Raw genomic sequence first — 24,629 nt, 5'->3', positions numbered from 1 at the left:
CCAAATACTGTGTTCCAATGTGGTTACAGTTTCATGAAACTTTTATGGTAATAGAACAAAGAAAGTCACAAAACACATTTCAAATATATTGGTGCATGGGAACATTAAGAAGGGGAGTTACAGCAAAGCAGGACATCTACTATACATCTGTCTGATGACAATCTTCGCTTTTGGAATTGGTGGAAGCAAGGGTGTCTGTACATCCCAAAAGGACTTACCTAATAACCACAAGCGTGTTGGATCTCACAGAGATGCAACAGTGCCTAAGGTATCCCAAGATAATATGGACATGTAACACTGTCCAGCCCTGTCGTTGAGGCTCTAATCAGTCCATCACCTTTGTAGGATGTTCAGTGTAGGTGCAGCTGCTCTCTGAGAACTTGAGTTAACAAACTCTTGCCTCAACAATTTCAAAGTGAATTCTGATGTTTAGAATCTGTTATTCAAGCCCTGGTCAGTGTGCCTCGGTCATTTATAGTGGAAGTGCTGGCTGTGAGTCAGCACCAGGGGAGGTCGCTGAACTAGTTTGGAACCTGCTGGAACCTGTTCTCAATCTGGATGATACCCAGAGGAACAGGGCCATGATGTTTTAAAGATAGTGCTGCACTATAAAAGATGATTAGAATCATAAAAATGGCCCTCGGATAGAGAAGATTAGTCCTGGAAAGAAAGTTCTAAGGAGCATCAAAAGGGCATACTGTTGGTTTTCAGATTTGCTCAGATACCATTTTGAGGATTGTGTGTTGTGTGTAACAGGTGCTCTTCACCCTGGTTTCCTCCTTAACTCTCCCTTCATTGTGCTTGTGTTTTACAGCAATACGATATCACCTTATCTGACCTAAATCAGCCAATGCTTGTTAGTCTGCTGAAAAGAAAGAGAAACGACAACTCTGAGCCTCAGGTTGTCCACCTGATCCCAGAACTCTGCTTTCTAACAGGTAAGTTTTATGTCGATAACTCTGTTGGACCCCTGATCACAGCTGTGGAGTCTCACAGAGGGCAGAACCTCCCACATCAGCTCAGGGCCAGAGTATTAGTGTTCGGGGAGGATGGGCCCCTTCATAGCTTATCCAGTAGCTAGCACACATGAGAAGGTGGAGTGCCCTCCAGAATCTCCATTATATCAGGCACTGCACTTGTAATTTTGATGTCCAGTAGGCCTCTGCATAGCTTCCTGAAGCCAGTCTGGTGTTTACAATCTGTCTCCCTCTGTCTCTTATCTCTATCTCTGTCTGTCTCTGTGTGTGTTTAATTCAATAATACAGGAAGTGATATGACTTGGTTTTCAATGTTAAAGTGGCATCAAATGACCCTCAGTTTCTTTGTATGAGTTTTCAAAAAAGAAAACAACCTATCAGAATCTATATATCTCTAGTATTGTCGGTAATGTTTGACTAGTAATGTGTGACTAAGGAAGGGGACTTTATATTTTTACATGTTTGTGTTGCTTCAATCCTTTATGATATATAAATATTTGTTCTGTGGTTAGAGAAGTTGGTATAACATAATCTTTGAAGGGAGTTTACTGTGTTCCTTTGTTTTTCTGATACTCTTCAGTCCAGATGGAAGCCCTGGCCGCATAAGTTTATTGAGCACTTGAAATGTGATTAGCTCCCCCATAGGACGAGTTGTGCTTGCAAAATACCCACCAGATTTTGAGAGTTTAGTGTTTTTTTTAAAGAAAGTTATCTAAGTAATAGAGTTTTGTATTTATATATTGAATATATTGAGTTAAATGATTCATACTATTTGAAATAATTTCACTTTTTTTTTGCTTTTTAAAACATGGCTACTTAGAAAGCGTCTTTTGTTGGCATATGTGTGTGGTACACGTGCATATGTGTGTTTATGTGCATGTGGGTACATGTGTGGGGGTATACATGCATGTCTGTGCACGTGTGTGTGAAGGACCGAGGTTGACATTGGGTGTCTTCCTCAATTGCTCTACATGTTGGATTTTTTCTTTTTTGAGGTAGGGTCTTACTGTAGCCCAGGCTGCCCTGGAATTCACTATGTAGTCTCAGGGTTGCCTTGAATTCACAGATCCTCCTACTTCAGCCAAAGTAGTGCTGGGGCTAAAGGCACGTGGCATCATGCCTGGCTTGACTGTTTTATTTTTTTTTTTAAGACTCTTACTGACCTTGGAATTCACCAACAATTTGGCTACACTAGCTAGCTATCAAATCCTGGGGTTCTCCCTGTCTCCACTCACTAGTGCTGGGATTACAGTCACACCCCGCCACGCCCAGCTTTACATACCTATGTGGGAACAAACTTTATTGACTGAGCCATCTTCATAACCCCTAAGCTAACCCCTCTCCCCTTTTTGAGAGAGGGCTTGCTGTGTAGTCCCACCAGGCCTTGAACTCTCAGTCCTCCTATCTCTGCCTCCCGAGCGCTGAGGCATCCCCCACTTCACCAGCTGCTTAGAAGACCTTAAGTGGCTTGTGGCCTTGCACTTCTGCTCGATGGTGCTCTGCAGCTCTGAATGGGCCAGGCTGTCCCCGACCTGTGGTCCTCTCCCAGTTTTGCTTTCACTTCCACATTTCCACTTTCACATTTTACAGGCCTGAGTGGTCAAGCGACCTCAGATTTCCAGCTCATGAAGGCAGTGGCTGAAGAGACGCGGCTCAGTCCTCTGGACCGGCAGCAGCGCCTGGCTAGGCTTGCAGATGACATCCAAAGGTACTGGGTATCCTTGCCAAGACCGTGTGTGCCCTTCCTGAGGCTGCTGATGTGGAATTATGCAATGGATATGTTGTTTCATTCCTTGATAAAAGTTCCCAATCTTCTCAATTCAGAGCAAAGCTGTTTGGAGAGTGCAGAGGTCCAGCAGGACAGCTCAGCATCACGGCTGGTTGGATGTGGACCAGCTTCAGTGAGAGGCTTTGAAGTCTGGGTAAATTGTGAACGAAGAGAGAAACTATAGTTTTAAAGAATGAATGAGAACTAAACCTAACACAGCCTTTCTCCAGGCTGCTAGGATTTAGAGTAAGCAATGCTCAGGTCATAATACAAAGGTCAGCTGACTTGATAGATCTCTGCCTGCTCAGACTCCCTCCCACCCTCTCCACAGTTTGCTGTGTGTGGCTTGTGAGGAAAGACTCCAGTTGCTCCCTGATTCTGTTTTCTGACTTCCTGAAATTGTGCTATGAGACACTTGAAATATGGCTTGTGACACATCTTTAAATTGATAACATTTTGGATATATTAGGTTAAATAACACATAGTTTTTTTTAACATTTATTTAATTGAGAGAGAGTTATGAGCATGCCAGGGCCTCTTGCTGTGGAATCAAACCTAGGCTGTTAGGCTTTGCAAATGCCTTTAACTACTGAGCCATCTTCCTGGCCCCAAATAGTACATATTTTAAAAATACTTTTAGTTACTTTTTACAATTAATGTAGCTGTAAGAAAGCTTTATGCTGAAGTACTACCTACTATGTTGATGAGGTACCTAAAAACTTTCAATTATGTTTGTAGCTTGATTTATATCTTTGTTGGTCCATATTATCATAAAATGATCATTTTTTCTTTAAAATTGTTTTTAAGTAGCATTAGCTCATAGAAATTTGGAATACCAAATAGAGAAGAAGAGAAGGAGGAAGAGAGAACTCAATTATTTAATAATAAGTTGACTGAATGGACTTTTTTTGCGAATATTTGAAAATGCATGCAATTTTGTTCTTTTAAGGAAAAATGGCATAATAAGTCATAATGTGTACCTTTTTTTTTTTTTTTTTTTTTTGCTTTTCAAGGTAGGGTCTTACTCTAGTCCAGGCTGACCTGGAATTCACTATGTAGTCTCAGAGTGGCCTCGAACTCACACCGATCCTTCTACCTCTGCCCTCCTAGTGCTGGGATTAAAGGCGTGCGCCACCACACCCAGTAACATTTTCATTTAAGGTTTTTCTTGGATGTTTCCTTATAGTAACCATGCATTTCTTGTCTATACTAGTGGTTTCATGGTTCCACTTTATGGATACACTCTTTTTCCCACTTATTCTGGATATGCCTGATGTATGCTGACCAGAGAAGAGGCTCTGGTTGCCCCTGTATCAGTTACTTTTTCATTGCTGTTGAACAAGTGCCTGACCAGGAGCAACTTAAGAAGGGAAAGGGCTTATTTTAGTTTTAGTTTTAGTTATAGGAGAGTTTCCTGGCAGGGGAGGCGTAACAGGTTGGCTTAGTCCATTGCAGTCAGGAAGGAGAGGACGAATAGGAAGTGGGGTCTGTGCCTAGTGACCCACTTCCTCCTGCAGGCCTCTGTTTCCTACGAGTGCCCCAACCTTCCCCAAACTGTCACTACTTGCACGACCATGTATTTCCATACAGGAGCCTGTGGGAGACATTCTACATTCAAACCACAGCGCTCTCCTTGCATTAGGAGCGGGTTGCCACTCAATTTTCTAACCAGCGTTAGTTGGCATCACCCATCTCATTTTTGGCAGACAGTATCTGAAGCAAAATAGTGATTCAGAGGATTCTGTATGATCAGGCAAAACACACACAATTTTAGTGTTTGGAAATGGTGAGTTGTTACGGAGCAGCACTGGGAAGAGGTTTGAGCTCCCCAAAGAATGAGTGTGGGTCTTTCCAGCGTTCTGCAAGTGCCGGGCTTGTGATGGATGTCCGAGTAGGAAACAGAACAAGGTCAGTATGCTTTGCTGGTCTCACGGACAGCTCAGTAGGAATCCCTCATAGCCTGATGCCATGAGATAAAACACACGGTGAAGCTTAAGTCACAAACATAAATCATTTGTTTTATAAAAATATAAGAGGCTATTATTATTGCTAATACTAATACTAATTCAAAGTCGTCCCACTACTCTGTGTCCTGCGAATTCGTTGAAGCTTACATCCCGACGTTCCCTTCCTTGGGCATTCTCCATCCACTCTCAAGCCAGTAAACTCAAAGATTCCCAGGAGCTGTCTCCCCAGACAGACACCCGAGTGTCTCTTTAATAACCAGTTAGTAGCATTGATAACATCTCACATTTAGTGAGCACACAGCATGTTTCAGGCACTTTGGTAAGCATTTTCAGGTCCGGTCCTATTTCATGTTTATATCCAGTGTATGATGTAGCTACTTTCACTATCTTTATGTTTTGCCAGTCAAGAAACCAAGGCTTTGAAAGATCTAATAATTTGCTCAAGGCCATATGTTATCAAAGGTTAAATCTGGGAGTAAAACACAGGTCTGCCAGGCGTACAGGCTCCTTGTGTAACCCATATACCCAAGTGGAAGCATGTTCCCCTGCCTGAATATTCCAGATGGGCATGGTTGTCACATAATTCTTTTGCAGAGGAAAAAAAGATCATGAGAAATAGAAGCCAGAATTTTAAAGACAGAAAATCACCTCTGAATCATTTATCTAGTTTCAATCATGGTTCCTCAGTTTAAAATCTTTAGAAAATTAATCCTCAGTCTGATTGTAAATGCCTCTGTCCACAGAAACCAGGTTGCTCGTTTTGAGTTGGAGAACTGGGGACTTCATTTTGGAAGCCAGATGTCTCTGACTGGCCGGATTGTGCCTCCAGAAAAGATACTAATGCAAGACCACGTAGTAAGTATTATGGTTTGACATTCATTTTGAAGTATTTACTTCAAAAATTTGAAGTTTGAGCAGTTACCAGAGTGACGAGAGGGCTGTAAATGTTTATTTTCTTTGTGACCATGACTCTGACTACTTTGTCCTAACAGTTCAGGTCTCTTCTTGTTCTTTTTATAGTGTGAATTTAATTGAAGGGACTTAGTGGTATCTGTTGGGCATGATTACATTTGTTACCAAGTGGTATTTCAAACCATTCCAAGTTAAACACACCAGCTAGCTAATGGCTGTCACTTGTCCATAGCAAAAAACAAACCACCCAACAAACACTTGAGAAAATTCTAACTGGTAGAGGAGCAACTTTAGTTGTGCTGGCCATTTTAGTATAAAAGTGAAGAGATTTCCAAAAGCCCCATCCCCAGACATAGTGCTTAGGTAAAGATCTCCTGAGACCCAAAGAGAGAAATCATTGACACTTCCAGGCTTCGGTTGAAGAAATGAATTGATTTTAGGGAAAAATTCTACTGTGCATCTCTTTTTCTTTCTGTTTTGTTCACTTCATTAAAATTTATTTATTTTAACTTTTATATTTCACTCTCTCTCTGTGTGTGTGTCTGTGTGTGTGTGTGTGCATGCGCGTGTGCTTGTGTGTGTCTGCACCGTGGTCTATTGGTACTGTTAAACATATGCCAGTGGCATGTGGCACTTTTTGTGTCCAGCCTTACCATGGGGAATTGAAGCAGGTTAGCAGACTTTACAAGCAAGTACCTTTAACTGCTGAACCATCTTCCTAGCCTCTGATTTGTCCACTTCTAAGGACAACTAACACTGCATTTTTATTACTTATTTGAGAGAGAGAAGGAGAGAGAGAGAGAGAGGGAGAGAATGGGTATGTCAGGGCTGTCAGCTGCTGCAAATGAACTCCAGACACATGCGCCCCTTGTGCACGTGTGTGACACTGCACACTTGTGTCACTGCATCTGGCTTACATGGGACCTGGAGATTCGAGTATGAGTTCTTAGGCTTTGCAGGCAAGCACCTTAACCACTAAGCAATATCTCCTGCCCTTTCCTTATTATTATTATTATTTATTTGAAAGAGGCAGAAAGAGAGAGAGAAAGAAGGGGTAAAACACTGCATTTTAAAAGCTTCTCTCAACTTACAATGAGCCAACATGTCAAAACCAATACAGCTGTTCAGTGAATAGCTTAAGCTGACCAAATGAAGAATTTTTTCATCATTTTTGATATATGATATACAAATCATCAGAACCTTTGTTGGAGAAGCTAGAGAAAAGCTAGTTCTTAGAGGCAGACTTTGTGGAGTACTGAAATACAGGCTCCATTGTTGGTCAGGGGTTGGTGAAGCTCAGCTCAGCTTCAGAAGCACACAGGGCACAGGACTTAATGATCAAGCCATATTGTCTAGAGTGGTGGTTTCTTCTGTTTGCAGTTTTCTTTCTTTATTTTTTTGTTTATTTTTATTTATTTATTTGAGAGTGGAAGACAGAAAGAGGCAGAGAGAGAGAGAATGGGCACGCTGGGGCCTCCAGCTACTGCAAACAAACTCAATCCATGTGTCCCCTTGTACATCTGGCTAACATGAGTCCTGGGGAATAGAGCCTCAAACCGGGGTCCTTAGGCTTCACAGGCAAGCGCTTAACCACTAAGCCATCTCTCCAGCCCTTGTTTGCATTTTTTATTGTGGAAATAGGTCCCCTTAGGAAAAAGCCATTGGAATGGAGGGAGCACTTGGCTGGAGGTGGCTGTGTCAGTAACTTCTTGGTCACTTCTTTTCTGGAAGCGTGTCCTAAGGAACAGAGTGAACTATAAGATCTGTATGCATAGTGTCTTGAGCTCCTGTCTCTGCAGGATGACTTTATGTAGTGTTGTGGGCAAGTGGGCTGTGGCTGTTTCTGCACTAATCATAATTAGCAGGAATAATCTTAAGTTCCTGATTGAACCAGCTAGGACACAAGCCTTCCCTCTGTTCTCACGTGAAGAGCTCTTGGAGTCCACTCCCAACAAGGCTCACAGAATGCACAGTCATAACTTCCTTGCAAGCCTAGTTCATTTTAGCATGATGACCAAGACATTGGTCTTTATTTTCCATTATGGATACCTAAAGTAAGGAGAAAAACTGGACAGCTGCTTGCCTGGGCTATTCAGAAGAAAGGACAAGGACATAGAGTTTGAGTTTGAAGGGAACCTCAGAGACCTCTAAGTCAGACACTGTTCTCTGCACACACACAGACCCAGGGTTGTGCAGCCTGGTGGAGCTGGCCCATGCTGTGGCGGCTCACTCTCAGGAAGCACATCTTCTGCTGAGTTGAGCAGTGCCTCATCTGTGTTTTAAGACTGTGAATAACAAGCTGTCTTCAGTTGTTTCGTTATGACAAACATTTAATTGTTCTGAATAAATCCGTTCAATCCATTCATGATCTTTATTTTTTGCAGTGTCAGCCTGCATCTGCTGCTGATTGGGCCAAGGACATACGAACTTGCAAGGTGCTAAGTGCACAGTCTTTGGATAAATGGTTGATCTTCTGTGCTAACAGAGCTGAATATGTGATTGAGAGCTTTCTGAGCTGCTTGAGAAGAGTTGGAAGTTCCATGGGATTTAATGTGGGCTACCCCCAAATGTGAGACTACAATAGATTTTTCATATGTTAATTTGGTTTGAAAGTAGGAAATAATGACTGACAAATACATACAAGTCTCATCTTAATAACGTTTCTTAAGGTGTAAAAAATTAGTCATAGCAAGATACATTTTATAATTATTAAATTATTTTACAAAGTTAAATTTTATTTTATGCTGATTTTTGTAAAAGTTAGTTTCACAGTTTTTCTTATATATCTCATTCCTTTCAGTATTAGCTGGGGGTGAAAATACTTATTGCCTTCTTTTTTCTTTACTTTCATAACAGTTATTTATAAAATTTAACAGCAAACTGTATATGAAAAAATAATGTGTTTCCTGACTGACTTGATAGATTTTAGACTTCAAAATTTACTGTAGAAATTGAGCCAGGTGTGATGGCACATACCTTTAATCTCAGCACTTGGGGCCAGAGGTAGGAGGCTCACTGTGAGTTCAAGGCCATCCTGAGACTATATAGTGAATTCCAGGTCAGCCTGAGCTAAAGTGAAAGTCTACATAAAACACACACACACACACATACACACACACACACACACACAAGAAATAATAATTTAAGGCCTGAAGAGATGGTTTAGTGGTTAAGGCACTTGCCTGGAACCTAAGGACCTAGGTTTGACTCCCCAGTACACACATAAGCCAGATGCACAAGGTGGCACATGCGTCTGGAATTCATTTGTGTAACTGGAAGCCCTGACTTGCTCATTCTCTCTCTCTGTCATAAAAAAAAATTAAAATAACTTGATGGCTAAGCATGGTGGCACACACCTTTAATCCCAGCACTCGGGAGGCAGAGGTAGAAGGATCACTGAGAGTTGGAGGCCACCCTGAGACCACATAGAGAATTCTAGGTCAGCCTGAGCTACAGTGAGACCCTACCTCGAAAAACCAAAAAATCCCCCCAAACAAAACAAAACAAAAAAAAACCCAAAACAAAAACAAAAACACACACAAAAAAACAACTTAATAGATCTACAATGTTTCTCTGATTCTGTTATCAGACAGCTTTCTGATAAAACCAAGGTGTGGTGGTGCACGCCTCTAATCCTAGCACTCAGAAGGCAGGAGTATCACTGTGAGTTCAAGGCCACCCTGAGACTACATAGTGAGTTCTAGATCAACTTGGGCTAGAGTGAGACCCTACTTCTAAAAAAAAAAAAAAAGAAAGAAAGAAAGAAAAGAAAAAGAAAAAGAAAAAACAAAAAAGCCAAGGTTTTTTACTTTTTGAAGATTTTTGAGTATCTACTGTACGCTAGATACTAATCAGTTGTCAGCAATGAGATAAAGAAATGAGTTCAATTTAATAGGTGATATACATACATGTCAGACTCCAAATTCATTGTTTCACTTTTTGAAAAGCAAAAATCGGTCATGCCTTGCTTTGTACAACTTGATGCACTTGGAAAGCAAATGGCTACTTCATCGGTCCAGCAGTAGTTTGAATGTTCTAATTAGCAAAGTAGGAGTTGGTCTTTAAAGACAGTTGCTAATCATGACAGCAGCAGCCCAAGTTCTGCTGAAAGCCACAGCTGTTCCCAGAGTCTCATTTCACATCACACAGTTTAGAATTCTCTGCTTAACGAATCTGCCGCCAAATCTCCCGGTTCGAGTTTCCCCGGTTCTAGTTTCTCCTAAGCCACAAGCCTAACACACCAGGAGCAGGTCTTTTGTCGCATGAATTCAGTGATAAAAACAGCAGCAGCAACAACAACAAAAGGTCAGTGTGTCCATGGCCCTTTTTATTGACAGCCTGTATCTTACCCAACCTTTTCTCATTACTGTAGTTATCCACTTACTCGTTAGATTTATGTGCACAGCTTCTTTCATTGTAAACATGTGCCTGATGATTTGAGAAGGAATGAGCAGTAAGAGTGGCCATGTTGGGCCGGGCATGGTGGCACATGCTTTTAATCCCAGCACTCGGGAGGCAGAGGTTGGAGGATCACTGCGATTTCGAGGCCACCCTGAGCCTACATAGTCAATTCCAGGTCAGCCTGGGCTAGAGTGAGACCCTACATCAAAAACAAACAAACAAACACACAAATAACAACAACAAAAACCTATGGCCATGTTGGAATACAAGACTTGGAAACAGATGTCAGAATCACTGGTTTGCTAAGTTGCTACTTCTTTTTTCCTTACTTTCATTACAGTTATTTATAAAATTGGTACTTCCATTCAGGTAGCTCCTTTAGTAGCAGCAGCTGTTTGGGAGCGTCTAGTGCTGCCACCTGCTGGGAAACATTGAAAAGGTCACTGAGCGAAGACAAAAATAGTCTTCCCCCCCCCCCGCCCCCCCCCCCCCCCCCCCCGCGCCCCATGGTGGTGCATGAAGATGTGATGCGGTTTCCTGCTCCCTGACACAACATTATGTATTTGACAGATACTTGCCGACTAACAATAAAGGCAAGATAGTACAGGATCGATTAATCCCCCCTTTTCTGATTCATGCAGATTAGTTGAATATCTTGTTCTCATTAATTTGCTTTCTGAAGCTTATATTTAAAAATTCTCACAAAGATTCAGGATCAGAAGAAAACAGAAACCCTAATTCTGCTCTGGGCATGAGTTTATAATTTCGGAAATCACTTTCAACCCAATTTTGAATGATCAAAATAGTAATTGAAAAGATTTCTATATGAATGAGGTTTTTTTTATGTTTTATCAAATTTTTATGCTAGCAAGATGATTATTGAGTATTTTGGCAGATCTTTTACTGGAAACAAGCTCATATTCAAGAGGTATTCATTTTTCTCTAATGAGTTTTTTTCCTAAAATTACTAGTATGTTAAAAAATCTATTTGTACTATTACTAACACCATATAGTTACGTGTTTCTAAGATGGGAATTCATTACTCTTTTACATAGCATAAAAGTACAAGAAAACCCAGGTGCATTTATTAGAGCTATCCAGCAACAGGTCAACCCTGAAGTTCAGTTGGTAAGTACAGGACTGTTTTTGGTTTTAGATGCATACGTTTTATGTTTATTTTCTTTTTGTCTATAGTCTTAAGGGATCTGAGCATACTGTTCCATAATATGTCTAAAATTACTATGCAGCTCCCTCAAAACAACATTTATGTTATCTAATCCCACAAATGGTAGGGTACCTGTGTCCTCAATATTTTGAGATTCGCAGAAGGTCTAGGTCCATCTTAGTTGCCTGTGGTTCCCAGGTCCTCTTAGGGACTTGTGCCATTGTCACGTGTTTGATCTTTGATGAGTGCCCCTCCTCCTGCACGGCACACCGTGGTTGGGTATCTGCAGTTGCCACATTTCCCAGAGTTGAAATGCAAGCATGTGTACGTGCATATGTGTGCATGCGCATGGGTGCCTGCTTGTGTCTGTGCAGTTGATGTTGCAGACCTGGCATGATTACATCACAGTCCAGCATTTTAGACTAGTCAAAATTGGCATCACTGCTTTCATCCCTGCCTGCTTCCTGCAAATTTTTACTCTTCTTGCAAGCCTTGGCCTCCCCAGTTTTTGCAGCACAGCTCCCCAGATCCTGGTTCAGGTCTGCTACAAACTCGCATAACATCTGTTGTTTTTCTTAGAGTTGGACAGGAAAAAAAATGCCCAATGGGTGTTATATTAAATGAATAAAGTTCTCACCCTAAGATCATTTGTTTTTAATTAAATGAAAGAAAAACTTAAGAAAAGGGTGTAAGAAACACAAAGAACTCTAATGATGGTCCCTTCCCAGGATCCCTAGTTACTGGCCTTTTGCAATATTTGCTTTATCATTTTCTGTTTTTTTCTGAACTCTTTGAGGGTGAGTCCTGTAAACACGGTCACTCTCCTCCAGAGCCCTGGGACAACCAGCCAACCACAGGAGAAAGGGCTAGTGGGAAGGGGGTTGTGTGACCGAGAGTGAGTTCAGGAGAGCGATGAGGAGGAAGTGTGTGTACATGTCTGCTTGCACACATGTGTGGCTGACTTTGCCAAGGGTGATAGCTGGGGCTGGGGTGCAGAGTAAACCAGCACTGATTAGTTTATCAGTAGCTTAAAGGACATTTGAGAGAATCTATAGACATGTTAATATTTGATTCTTGGAAACTTAGGAGCAGAACATGTTTAGAGAATGGATGTGTTCATTTGTCCAAAAAGCCAGTACCAAACATAAGTGGACTGAATTTATCTTTGCTTGCCATTTCGCTTTTAGGTGATGTGCATTCTGCCCTCTAATCAGAAAAACTATTATGATTCCATTAAAAAGTATCTGAGCTCCGACTGTGCAGTCCCAAGCCAGTGTGTGCTGACCAGGACTTTGAGCAAACAGGGAATGATGATGAGTGTCGCCACCAAGATCGCCATGCAGATGAACTGCAAACTTGGCGGCGAGCTGTGGGCTGTGGAGATCCCGGTGAGGACCCTGTCACACTTTTGCTTTCTTACGATCAGTTAGTCCATTAACTTTGAAATCAAAGCAGGAGATACTATCACATGATCCCTCGATATTCTTGGGAGAGTTGGTCCAGGACCCTGGAAAATATTGAGGTTTCTGATGTAAAATGATGGGATATTTGAAATACCTCTATGCCTCCTCCTGCGCTTTCAGTCATCTCCACGTTGCCTCTCACAGTGAATCCAGAGTCAGTGCAAACACTACAGATACAGAGGACTTGCTGGATGGGGTTGGTTGGTTGAATTCCACCCTGGGTTGAGGCATCACACAAGCCACTGCAAAGTAAGATGAGGCCTGACCCCTGGCAAGGAGCTTCCATTTCACTGCTAACTTGGACTCTCTTTTCAAAGACACTCCAATGTGTCCTGATGTGGGGAGGCTTGACTTGGGACTTTATGACCGCTATCTCAAAATCCGTGGCCTCTCCCTTTTCCTGTTTTCAGTATAGTACTCACCCCTGGAGTAGCTTTGCACCCCACATGGTGACTCCGGAGCTTAGAGCACTGGCACAGCAGACTGTCTGAACCTCCCAACTGTGGTGGGGACTGTGCACATCTGCTTCCTGAGCTGTAGCCACTTTGGGAGGAAGTGAGGAAAAGAGGCAGCTCACACTGCCTGTCCCTTTTTGCTTCCATTGCAAAGGCAAATGTCCCCACCAGGATTTATACCCCCCCCCCCAGCTTAGGTGGGGGAGGATCTCCTCTTGAGCTGTCATAGGGGTTGGAGCGTCTTTGGTCTATACTGAGGCTCTGAAGCAACGTCTGCATCCCTTCTTGTCTCCATCTTTCAGTCTGGTTTCTGCCCCATCTGCATCTAGATCTGTCAGACATACAGTTTAACTTGAAGAAATTAGTAACCACAGACAGTCTTTGCAATGTCATATTAATCATTGTTTGTGGGAATATGTCATCCTACTAAATGAAAACATATTTAATTTTGTAGTTAAAGTCCCTCATGGTGGTTGGTATTGATATTTCTAAAGATGCCTTCAACAAGGACATGGCAGTGATTGGATTTGTGGCCAGTGTTAACCCCAGAATCACCAGGTATTATTATTAATTATTGTTGTTGTTGTTATTATTATTTGTAGTCAGTGAATACAGTCAAGTTGGTACCATTGTTAGCCTCCTCCCTGTCCTTTCTTCTCCACAGGAACCCTCCTTGTTGGGGTACTTGGGTTGTGCATTGTAGGGTTAGCCTTTAGTTTCAGGTAGGAGGAAATGTCTCTGCGTGTCATGACCCAACGTATGGCTCTGAATTTCTTTCCACCCCTTCTTCTGCAAATTTCCCCGAACCATGTTGTCACCAGGTTTTGTTGTTGTTGTTTATTTTTATTTGCAAGCGACAGAGAGAGAGAATGGGTGCAACAGAGCCTCCAGCCACTGCAAACAAACTCCAGATGCGAGCGCCCCCTTGTGCATCTGGATAATGTGGGTCCTGGGGAATCGAGCCTCGAACTGGGGTCCTCAGGCTTCACAGGCACTCTAACATATTCTTCAGGGCTTTAAATTTTTTATTATTACATATTAGTTGTACAAACTCATAATATTGCCATACATACATAATATACTTCAATCACTTTCATCCATTCACCTTCTCTTGTTCAATTAGCTTTTTAAATGTAGTTTAATTGATGAATACATCAAAAAGGCATAGTTTGGGCTGGACAGATGGCTTAGAGGTTAAGGTACTTGCTTGGAAAGACCAAGGACCCAGGTTCAATTCCCTAGTGCCCACATAAACCAGATGCACAAGGTGGCTCATGTGTCTGGAGTTCGTTTGCAATGGCTAAAGGCACTGTCCTGCTCATTCTCTCTCTCTTGAATAAATAGATTAAAAGGCATAATTTGTTTTATTCTCATATTTTAAACACCAACACTTATAGTCATTTATTGCATGCTAAAATGCAATAATACTGGAGTAAATTATAGTTTTTTAAAAAAAATTAGTTATTTGCAAGTGGGGATGGGTTCACCAGGGTCTCTAGCTACTGCAAATGAACTCCAGATGCATGTGCCACTTTGTGTACCCAGTTTTACATGCATACTGGGCAATTGAACACAGGTTATTAGACTTTGCAAGCAAGGGCCTTAACTCTTCAGCCCCAAAGTGTACTTTTAACTAAAAACCTTTTTTTTTTTTTTTAACACACTCAGTGCTTGCATTCCAGTCACATTCCTCCAATTATGTGTGTGTGGAAATTCTTTTTTTTTTCCCCCCCAAGGTAAGGTCTCACTCTTGCCCAGGCTGACCTGGAATTCTCTATGTAGTGGCCTTTCATAGAAATCCTCCTACCTCTGCCTCCCAAGTGCTGGGATTAAAGGCATGCACCCAGTTGGTGTGTGGAAATTCGTATTCATTTTCTGAGTGTCTGCATGTACCAGTCAGTGATCTGGGTACTTTATATGTATTATGTCGAGCAGTTTTGCTTTGAAATCATATCATTTGGAGTCATATCCTGGTCTGCCACTTATTCTGCAACTCAGGCCTACTTATGTAACTTTGGTATAACTACCGTACTTATCTTGGGTAATAATAGTGATTTTTCATAAGTTCTGTGAGGGAATTAGGTAAGAGGAAATGCTAGGAACATTGCTGCCCATAGTAAATGCTCAGTACATGCACGTTGTTATCAGTCGTCATCTTTGCAGACACCTGATGTGGTGGTTCCCACAGCTGTTAAAGTCAGGCAGAACTAGGCATCCTGCCAGCAGGGGTGGATGTGCGCCACAGAGTTCACCACAGCAGCGAAGGCACAGTGACGGGCCTCGCATTCAGCACAGCGAGGAAGCGGAGAGGGCTGAACGCTGGTGCTCAGCCCGCTCTCTCCTATGCAGTCCATGAGCCCAGCTTGTGAACTGGTGTTACTCACAGCTAGGTGGATGTTGCAGTTACCTTCTTGTCGCTGGACAAACAACCAGAAGCAGCTTATGGGAGGAAAGGGTTTATTTCAGGATTACAGAATCCAGAGGAAGCACCATCAATGGCAGAGGAACCTGGCTCACTTCCGCAGATGATAGCACAGAGACACCAGCCAGCAAGCACCAAGTCAGAGCTCAGACTGGCTCTTTACACATCTTAGGGCTGCACTGAAGACCCACCTCCCAGAGACGACACCTCTAAAGGCTGCTAGAGACTTAAGTTGCAAGCTTACTCTTAATCAAAATCCCTGAGGCAATGGGGAACATATATTTACATCCAAACCACCACATTGGGTCTTCCCACTTCAATTAACCTAATTAAGATACTCCCTCATGGCCTGCCCAGAGGCTAACCTAATCTGCATAATCCTTAACAGGTGATTCTAGGTCTGATGAAATTGAAGACTTATAAAGACCATCACAATAGTAAAATTTATATATCAGTCTTTGTCAAGCTTTATTGTAGTGTAATTGACATATAAAATTATATATACACATATATATTTATACATCATGATGTTTTAATATATGTATTAAATTTACAAACTCATAACCTTAAAGAGATAATGTTGGTGTGTGTTGAGAATACCTCAGATTTACTCTCATAGCCAACTCCAAATATACAGTTGGAAGCAGAAAACTTGCTAAACACTCGTAAAAGTATAATGACAATTATTAGTGCTTGCTAGGTACCAAGTACCAATCTAAGTATTTTACATATATTATCAAATGTAATTTTCGTTGTTTTTTTTTTTTATCTTTATTGAGAGTGACAGACAAAGAGAGAAAGACAGATAGAGGGAGAGAGAGAGAATGGGCGCGCCAGGGCTTCCAGCCACTGCAAACGAACTCCAGATGTGTGCGCCCCCTTGTGCATCTGGCTAACGTGGGACCTGGGGAACCGAACCTCGAACCAGGGTGCTTAGGCTTCACAGGCAAGCGCTTAACCGCTAAGCCATCTCTCCAGCCCTCAAATGTAATTTTAATCAGGTCTACAAAGTAGTAACCATTATCTTGTAAACCTTTTTGGTACAGATGAGAAAACTGAGGCTTGAGTTGGGCAGGGTGGTGCATGCCTTTAATCCCAGCACTTGGGAGGCAGAGGTAAGAGGATTGCTATGAGTTCAAGGCCACACTGAGACTACATAGTGAATTCCAGGTCAGCCTGGACTAGAGTGAGACCCTACCTCGAAAAACTTAAAAAACAAAACAAAAAAACCTGAGGCTTGTTTATACATGAAAGTCACACAGCTGGCCAGAGTGCTGGCCAAAATCTGAGCCCTGATGCCAACACTGTACTTTTTATTTATTTATTTGGTTTTTCAAGGTAGGGTTTCACTCTATCCCAGGCTGACCTGGAATTTACTAGGTAATCTCAGGGTGGCCTTGAACTCATGGCAATCCTTCTATCTCCACCTCCGGAGTGCTGAGATTAAAGGTGTGCACTGCTGTCACGCCTGGCCTCTGTGCTTTATTTTCACTTAAGAAATTCATTCTGGGAGGAAGTGATTTTAGCATAAATGTGACCAGGCATCATCTACAAAATAGGATCATTGAGTTTTACTTGTAGCGAATATTTTTAATTGAATAAAATACACATGTAGAGTAAGAAAATGGAAGCTGAACTTCTCTTCTTTTATTTACTTCAGGTGGTTTTCCCGCTGCATCCTTCAGAGAACAACAACTGGCATTGCAGATTGCCTAAAAGTCTTCATGACTGGTACTAAATATGTAGCGATGGGGTGGGGGTCCAGGGACTGCTCCTTCACACCCAAACTCCACATGCTCATAGCAGACCAGATTGATGGACGCAAATTCCCTAAGCCTGTCACCTCTCACCCACTTGGAGATCCCCAAATCTGTATGCTGACTGTCAAGGCTAGCAGACTGTGTATCACCCACATTGTACTGTTTGCAATGAGTGTAAAGCCGAAAGGAAGGAAGGCTTGCGGTGCTGGTGGCCCTGGAAGTAGCTTGAGCCAAAGAATCTTCTGTGGAGGAAGGAGGTTGAAGACAGAACAGTACTAAGTATAGACACAGAAAACGAGCCTTTGCCCTGGAAAAGGATGCTGGCAGATAAAGTGGCACAGCAGGAGCAGGGCTGGCCCAGGTCTGGCTGTCCCGTGTGCTCCATGGCAGTGTGAGCTACAAGTCCTGCCACTTCTGCTTTGCAGTTCCCAGTCTATCCACTTTGGGAGTTTGGAATATCTTTTTATATATGATCCTGCTTAGATAAATGATTATGTGATATATATATAATATCACATAAATATATATGGTCTTAGATGTAGGATTATCTTTTATTAAACTAAGATGAATTTCCTAGACAACAAACTCTTCTAAAACCAATTGTGTAATTACCTGAAAAAAATTATCACATGCTACTTCTCATTAAAAAATCTGGTAAATTTCTTTTAGCAACTTTTACTAAAAGTTTCTTATGTAGGAGTTACTAATTTGTACTTTTAGGCAATTTAGAGTAGCTAAGTGTTTTTAGAATCCATACCATCCCTGAGAGAACCCAATTGGGTGAGTCAGTGTAAAAAGCTGTTTGTAGAGGATTGGCAAAGTCATTTCCTTATGTTTTCATATTTATTCTCATTAGGGAAGAAAGTGATACAAACATATATAGCGAGAGGAGTTAAAGACTTGAAGTTGAGCTAGCTAGTGTTGATTGGGTTTTAAACATTTGTCCTTGCATGAATTAAATTTGATTTGTTGCTTAAATATTAAAATCTGACTAAAGAGTTATGAGAAATTTAAGAATATATTATGGCATAGAAACCCTTAGTGCTCAAACAGCAGAGAAAGCAATGGCTCTAAAGTTAATTCTCTCTTTTTTTCTAAAATATTTTATTTTATTTATTTGCAAGGGGGGGAGAAAGGGAGGAGAATGAAGAATGGGCATGCTAAGGTCCAGCGTCACTGCAAACAAACTGCAGACACATGTGCCACTTTGTGCAACTGGCTTTATTTGGTATCAGGCTTTCCAGGCAAGTGCTTTTAAATAATGAGCCATCCCCCCAGCCCTTCATTTTATATTATTGGAGATGCAACCCAAATAAGTATGTCTTGATTTACTGCGGTCCAAAGTAAATGAAGTTATTTAAACATTAAAGTACATACAGGTGTGCTTTGTGTGGAACTGGACTGTTTGTTCTTTTCTTACTGACACCAAATTCCACAGGGGCGCTTAACAAATGGCAAAAGACCAACCATGATTTGCCAGCGCGGATAGTTGTGTACCGTGATGGCGTAGGGGATGGCCAGCTCAGAACAGTTATGGAATATGAAGTCCCGCAGCTGCTGAGCAGCGTGACGAAGCCCAGTGCAAACACCAGGTATGAAGCTACTGCTCTTCTCCAACACCTCCTTAGCAGTGAGTTCACCTACAGGGATCCACACAGTTTAAGAACACAGCTTTCATTGTTGTTGTAATCAATCCTTGTGTGTTTCTGCATCATGCCTGTCGTGCTACGTAGAGTTTCCCGAGAACTGGAGGCTAGGTGAGATGGTCTAACCTCAATAGCCTGGCGGTATAAGGTTTGGGGACCCTAGGTGGCATCCTTCAGAGCAGCTGACGTGGGCTCACAAGAAGCCCAGGGACTGCTGGCAAGTAAAATTCGTTAGAGTATTTATATTCCATGGGGGAATTCAAGCTGTGGTTTCCAATTTGCGACCCAGACCAACACTCAGGGTGGAAACTGCAGAACAGTCTACTGAGGAGTTGAAGTTGCTGCGCGTCTGAAGGGTGGGGTGCACGAGAGGGGAAATCAGACATCTGAACATGCAGCCCTGTGCTCCATTGCTCCTGTCTAGATTCAGCTTTTCAATACCGAATGTTCTTCTGTGATTATATGCAGTGGCAAATGCAAGAAAAATAGCTGAAGTGGGAAGTTAGGGGGAACAGTAGATGGTATCTTAAACATTTTGGAAAATATTTCCAAGCTATGAGCAGAGAGAGCTTTCTCGGGTCACACCCTGGGCACCATTCACTAGAGCCTTGGCCACCACCAGCCATAGAGGAGGGAATCTTGACCTCAGGTAATTACTGTCACGGAGGAGGGAAAGCCTGCGAGCCGGCAGCACTTAGGGGGTAAGAGCCACTGCCGTCTCCTAGACTTCAGGCCAATGTGTCAGGTGAATGAATGAAAGTAAGAAATAGGTTATTGATGGGGATTGATGGGGACGAGAGGAATTCAGCAGCCAAAAGTGCAAGGGTGTTAATTTTTCTTTTCCTTTTTTTTTTTTTTTTTTGAGGTAGGGTTTCACTCTAGCTTAGGCTGATCTGGGTCTCAGGGTGGCCTTGAACTCATGGTGATCCTTCTACCTCTGCCTCCCAAGTGCTGGGATTAAAGGTAATTTTTCTTAAAAGTTTTTTTCTTGCTCTATAAAATCAGGTTTTTAAACTTTGAGCATTTCCTTTTTACCTTGGAGCAAATTTGAGGGCCATTTTGGAGCAAAAAATTTTGGAGCAACATTTTGGAGCAAAACATGCGAGGATGGGTGATGGTGGAAATGGGTGACTATTGCTAATGGAGGGAGAAGCTTATTATCAAGGATAATCCAGAGATCTTTTCTCAAAATGCAGTTTTTGAAAAGCTAGGCTGGGTGGTGCAGGCCTGTAAGCCCAGCATCGTGGAGGTCAAGGCAGGAGAATTGCAAGTTTAAGGATATACTGGGAAATGAACTAGGCTTAGACCTTATCTCAAAAATATCAATAGGGCTGGAGAGATGGTTTAGCGGTTAAGCGCTTGCCTGTGAAGCCTAAGGACTCCGGTTCAAGGCATGATTTTCCAGGACCCACATTAGCCAGGTGCACAAAGGGGCACACGCGTCTGTAGTTCATTTGCAGTGGCTGGAAGCCCTGGTGCACCCATTCTCTCTCTCTCTATCTGCATCTTTCTCTCTCTGTCACTGTCAAATAAATAAAAATGAAAAAAAATAACAAAAATATCAATGGTAGAGTGCTTGCCTAGCATTTGTGAAGCTCTAGGTTCAATTCCCAGTACCACCAAACCAAACTGAACTATGGAAGTTGTTTGTCATATTAACTGTGGTATGAACCAGGAAAATAATTGGCACAGTGCACTTTTATAACAATGAAGATAGTTCATAATTTTAAAAAATACATGTTTCTCTTGGGAGGGAGATTATTTTCTTTTTGCACTGTTTTTGTATTAATTTTTATTTCATTTTAAAATTTACAAAAACAAAACAAACAGAAACAACCCAAACAACCAAAACCCACTTTGTAAGCCAGAGGTAGCCTGGCTGGTCTTTTGCATGCTTCTCATTTCTTGCCTTTCTGGCTGTAGCAGCTCCAGGCTGTCGGTGGTTGTGGTCCGGAAGAAATGCATGCCACGCTTCTTCACGGAGATGAGCCGCACTGTGCAGAACCCCCCACTTGGCACTGTGGTGGATTCAGAAGCAACACGTCCTGAATGGCAAGTGCCTTCATAAAACTGATTGTGGGGGGGCGGTGTATGGTGGATATGCATGTGTGCGTGCATTTGTGTATTATGTGGGTGCACGTGTGTGTGTGTGTGTGGAACGCATGTGGAGGCCAGAGGTCAGCCTCAAGTGTTATCCCTAGGAATATCATCCACCTGCTTTTATTATTTATTTGCAAGGAGAAAGAGAGAGAAGAAATGAATATGAGTGTGCCAGGGCCTCTAACCCCTGCAACTGAACTCCAGACACATGTACCACTTGGTGCATCTAGCTTTATATGGGTACTAGGGAATCAAACCCCAGGCCATTAGGCTTTGCAGGCAAGCGCCTTAACTGCTGAGCCATCTCTCCAGCCCTTATTGGCCTGGAGCTCACCAATTAGGCTAGTTGACTAGATTTTGAGCTCCATGGATAGCTCCCGTCTCTGCCCCTCCCCCACCTCCTGCCCCTGCGTGCCAGCACTGGGATTGCAGACACACACTGCCACACCTAGCATTGTACATGGGTCGTGGGGATCAAACTCAAGTCCTCATGCTTGCAAGGTAAACATAACATTGAGCTCTCTCCTTAGCATTGGAAAATCAAAATCAGTTTTTAAAATTTTAATTTATTTATTTGAGAGTGACAGACAGCGAGAGAAAGAGTGAGAGAGAGAGAATGGGCACGCCAGGGCCTCCAACCACTGCAAACGAACTCCAGATGCGTGTGCCCCCTTGTGCATCTGGTTAACGTGGGTCCTGGGGAATCCAGCCTGGAATTGGGGTCCTTAGGCTTCACAGGCAGGCACTTAACCGCTAAGCCATCCCTCCTACTGGAAAAACAATTTTTAACAAACAACCCCCATTGTGTTGTCTGGGCTTGGCATTGCTTGGTGTGATTTCTGGGGCCCACTCTCCCCATGTTCCTCTGCAGGTATGACTTTTACTTGGTCAGCCAGACCGCCAGTCGGGGGACTGTCAGCCCCACCTACTATAATGTCATTTATGATGACAATGGCTTGAAGCCTGACCACATGCAGAGACTGACGTACAAATTGTGCCATCTGTACTACAATTGGCAGGTGAGTGAAAACTGTTTAGAGAAGTAAGGGTGATGTTAGAGATCACCACCTGGGAATGGTTCCTCCTGTTCACCTTTGCATCCCTCAGCTTTCACAGTTGGAACGGGGAAGTGATTCCTAAGTCTGCAATGGGAGGAGCCAGTCTGTGGTATAAACATGGCATCAAGCACCACAATAGATTCATGTTCAGTTACAGTATATGCTGTCTTGGGGAAGACTAGGGTATAACAAGCAGAGTTTGCTAACTCCATAGTATGGGTGAGGGAGGTGAAGACAGCGCAGACTCAGACGGTGGGAAAGTTAACAGGCATGTGTCTCTTCTATATCCCCTTGCATCAGGCCAAGAGCTGCTCTCAAAGTCTAAAGCTTGCTCTGAGTCCTGGGAACACAGGGCTGTAGGAAGCTTAGAGTAGTTCTGTTGCAGGCACCTAATCCAAAGTAGCTGATGGAAAGAAAGGTTTTACTTTGGCTTCTCAACGGGAAGCTTCATGATGTCAGGGGAAAGCATGGCATGAACAAAGGATGGACATCGCCTCTGCCACAGCAGGGGGAAAAGAGAGCAGGAGGGCGAGCCCCATTCTGGCAAGGTGGAACTACCTAGAAGACCCCTTAAGCCTGCCCCCAGCAACACACTTCCTCCAGCAAGGCTTCACCTCCCAAATTGACATCAGCTGGGGACCAAGCATTCAGGACACATAAATTTATGGGAGACACATGATTCAGACCACCACAGGCCTGAAGCCTGATCCTCCAGTTAAACTTAAGTTCCCAGTGGGTGAGGCTGCTCTCTGTTGCTTGAGTTTAATTATTCTTTACCTTACCTAGAAACACGTTCCATCACATAAGCAGCCAGTAGGTGGAAAATTGTCTCTGAAGTAATTTCACTTGTTTTTCCTCCCCAGGGCCTAGTCAGCATCCCGGCGCCATGCCTGTATGCACACAAGCTAACCTTCCTGGTGTCACAGAGCATTCATAAGGAACCAAGTCTGGAACTCGCCAATAATCTCTTCTACCTGTGATGACTGAGCCAATGGCATCGCTCTATGAAGAATCAAAGTAGTTGCTACCCTTTGCACAGATCTACCCAAAGCTCAAGGCTCTCACTGGAGAAAGGGGGTAGAGCCTAAGTTTAAGTTCTATAGGAAATTTTTGAAAAATTAACCAAAATTTTCATTTGAAACAGCTTAAGAGAAATTTATGGTATTTTTGGTCTTTTGTTTATTTTTTGAAACTTTAAAGTTACTGTACAAAGTAATGTTTTTTTTATAAATGGTGTTTTATACACCAATGCCTTTTTACTTTGTTCTTATTTATCCTAATAGTCCATCACCTGAAAGTATCCCACAAAGTTAAGTGTGTTTTAACAAAATAAGTGTTTTCCAGGTACTTTTGTATAGATAAATGGAACCTAGTCTCTTCCTGAATTTTTCAGGTTTTTTTTTCTTAAAAGTGTTTTTGGAGTGATTTAAATATTAGAAAATAAAACATATCTGAGCATCATATACATGGTTTTTGTTACTTGAATTTTGAATTGGCTTGACATGAACCTTAGTATTTAAGTATGTTTAGCAAAGACTCACCCCTAGACCACATCACCACCATTCTCTGAGTTATATTTATTTAAATTTTTTAAAATTTATTTGCAAGGGGGGAGGGAGAGAAAAGAAGAGAGAGTATGGGCATGACAGGCCTTTTGCCACTGCAAAGGAACTCTGGATACATGTATCATCTTGTCCATCTTTATATGTGTACTGGGAAATCAAACCCAAGCACGTACCTTTAGCTGCTGAGCCATCTTGCCAGCCAGTTACATTTAACTGATTCTAGCATTTGGTGTGATGGAACTTCATTTCATTTCATAGCAACTGCTTTCAGTGGTGGCTTTGCCTGCCACCACCCTTGGAGATTGCAGAAGCCTTCAGAAGAGAATTTGATCAGGGTGTCCATCCAGCTGTCATCTGAGAGCACCTTTGTCCACAGACCCGCTATGCCCTTGCTGTCGTCACTAGTGGCCCAGGCCTGCATTTCTATAAGTGTGTGTAAACCTGCACACCAAAGCCCCTGAATTCTGAAGGACATGTCTCGACCCCCTTCCCTGCATCATTAGTTCTCCCTCGCTTTTCCCATTGGCATCATAAAGAGGTCATGTTTCCCACCCTAACAGAGAAGCCTGCTCCCTTTCCAGCTACCACCTCACTCATTTGCTCCTCTTAATAATATCTTGAGAGAATGGTAGGTGCCTGTTGTACCCACTTCCATACTTCAGTTAGAATTTCACTATAACCACTGTTGCCAAGATTGCTCCAAAGGGTTAGAGGGATGGCTTAGTGGTTAAATCATTTGCCTGTAAAGCCAAAGGACCCAGGTTTGATTCCCCAGGACCCACGTTAGCCTGATGCACAAGATAGCGCATGTGTCTGGAGTTCATTTGCAATGGCTGGAGGCCCTGGCATGCCCATTCTCTCTGTCTGTCTGTCTCCCTCTCTTCCCTCTCATTCTCTGTCAAATAAATAAAATATTTTTTTAAAAAAAGATTTCTCCAAAGGCACCAAGGATTCCCCCTTTGTGAAATTT

At 42.5% G+C, this 24,629-nt stretch overlaps 1 protein-coding gene across 2 annotated transcripts in view; it reads left to right on the top strand.

Moving 5' to 3' along the window:
• The window catches only part of Piwil4 (piwi like RNA-mediated gene silencing 4), a 47,042-nt gene extending 23,891 nt beyond the window's left edge, over positions 1 to 23,151 (top strand). Inside the window, exons 9-20 of one of the 2 annotated variants that reach the window (XM_004661876.2) lie at positions 815 to 938; positions 2,568 to 2,685; positions 5,456 to 5,567; positions 8,009 to 8,193; positions 11,081 to 11,153; positions 12,378 to 12,578; positions 13,563 to 13,666; positions 17,191 to 17,261; positions 18,729 to 18,882; positions 20,863 to 20,988; positions 21,908 to 22,055; positions 22,958 to 23,151. In XM_004661876.2, coding sequence (XP_004661933.2) covers positions 815 to 938; positions 2,568 to 2,685; positions 5,456 to 5,567; positions 8,009 to 8,193; positions 11,081 to 11,153; positions 12,378 to 12,578; positions 13,563 to 13,666; positions 17,191 to 17,261; positions 18,729 to 18,882; positions 20,863 to 20,988; positions 21,908 to 22,055; positions 22,958 to 23,074 — 1,533 coding nt within the window. In that variant the 3' untranslated portion in view covers positions 23,075 to 23,151. Of the gene's footprint in view, positions 1 to 814; positions 939 to 2,567; positions 2,686 to 5,455; positions 5,568 to 8,008; positions 8,194 to 11,080; positions 11,154 to 12,377; positions 12,579 to 13,562; positions 13,667 to 17,190; positions 17,262 to 18,728; positions 18,883 to 20,859; positions 20,989 to 21,907; positions 22,056 to 22,957 lie in introns of both variants that reach the window. The other variant, XM_045146213.1, reaches the window with a different exon arrangement.
• The last annotated feature ends 1,478 nt before the right edge of the window (positions 23,152 to 24,629 follow it).

The sequence above is a fragment of the Jaculus jaculus genome, chromosome 3 (assembly GCF_020740685.1).
Source record: "Jaculus jaculus isolate mJacJac1 chromosome 3, mJacJac1.mat.Y.cur, whole genome shotgun sequence".
In the NCBI taxonomy this organism is placed as follows: Eukaryota; Metazoa; Chordata; class Mammalia; order Rodentia; family Dipodidae; genus Jaculus; species Jaculus jaculus.
The sequence above is the reverse complement of the archived record's forward strand: the minus strand, read 5'-3'. Positions and strand labels throughout refer to the sequence as shown.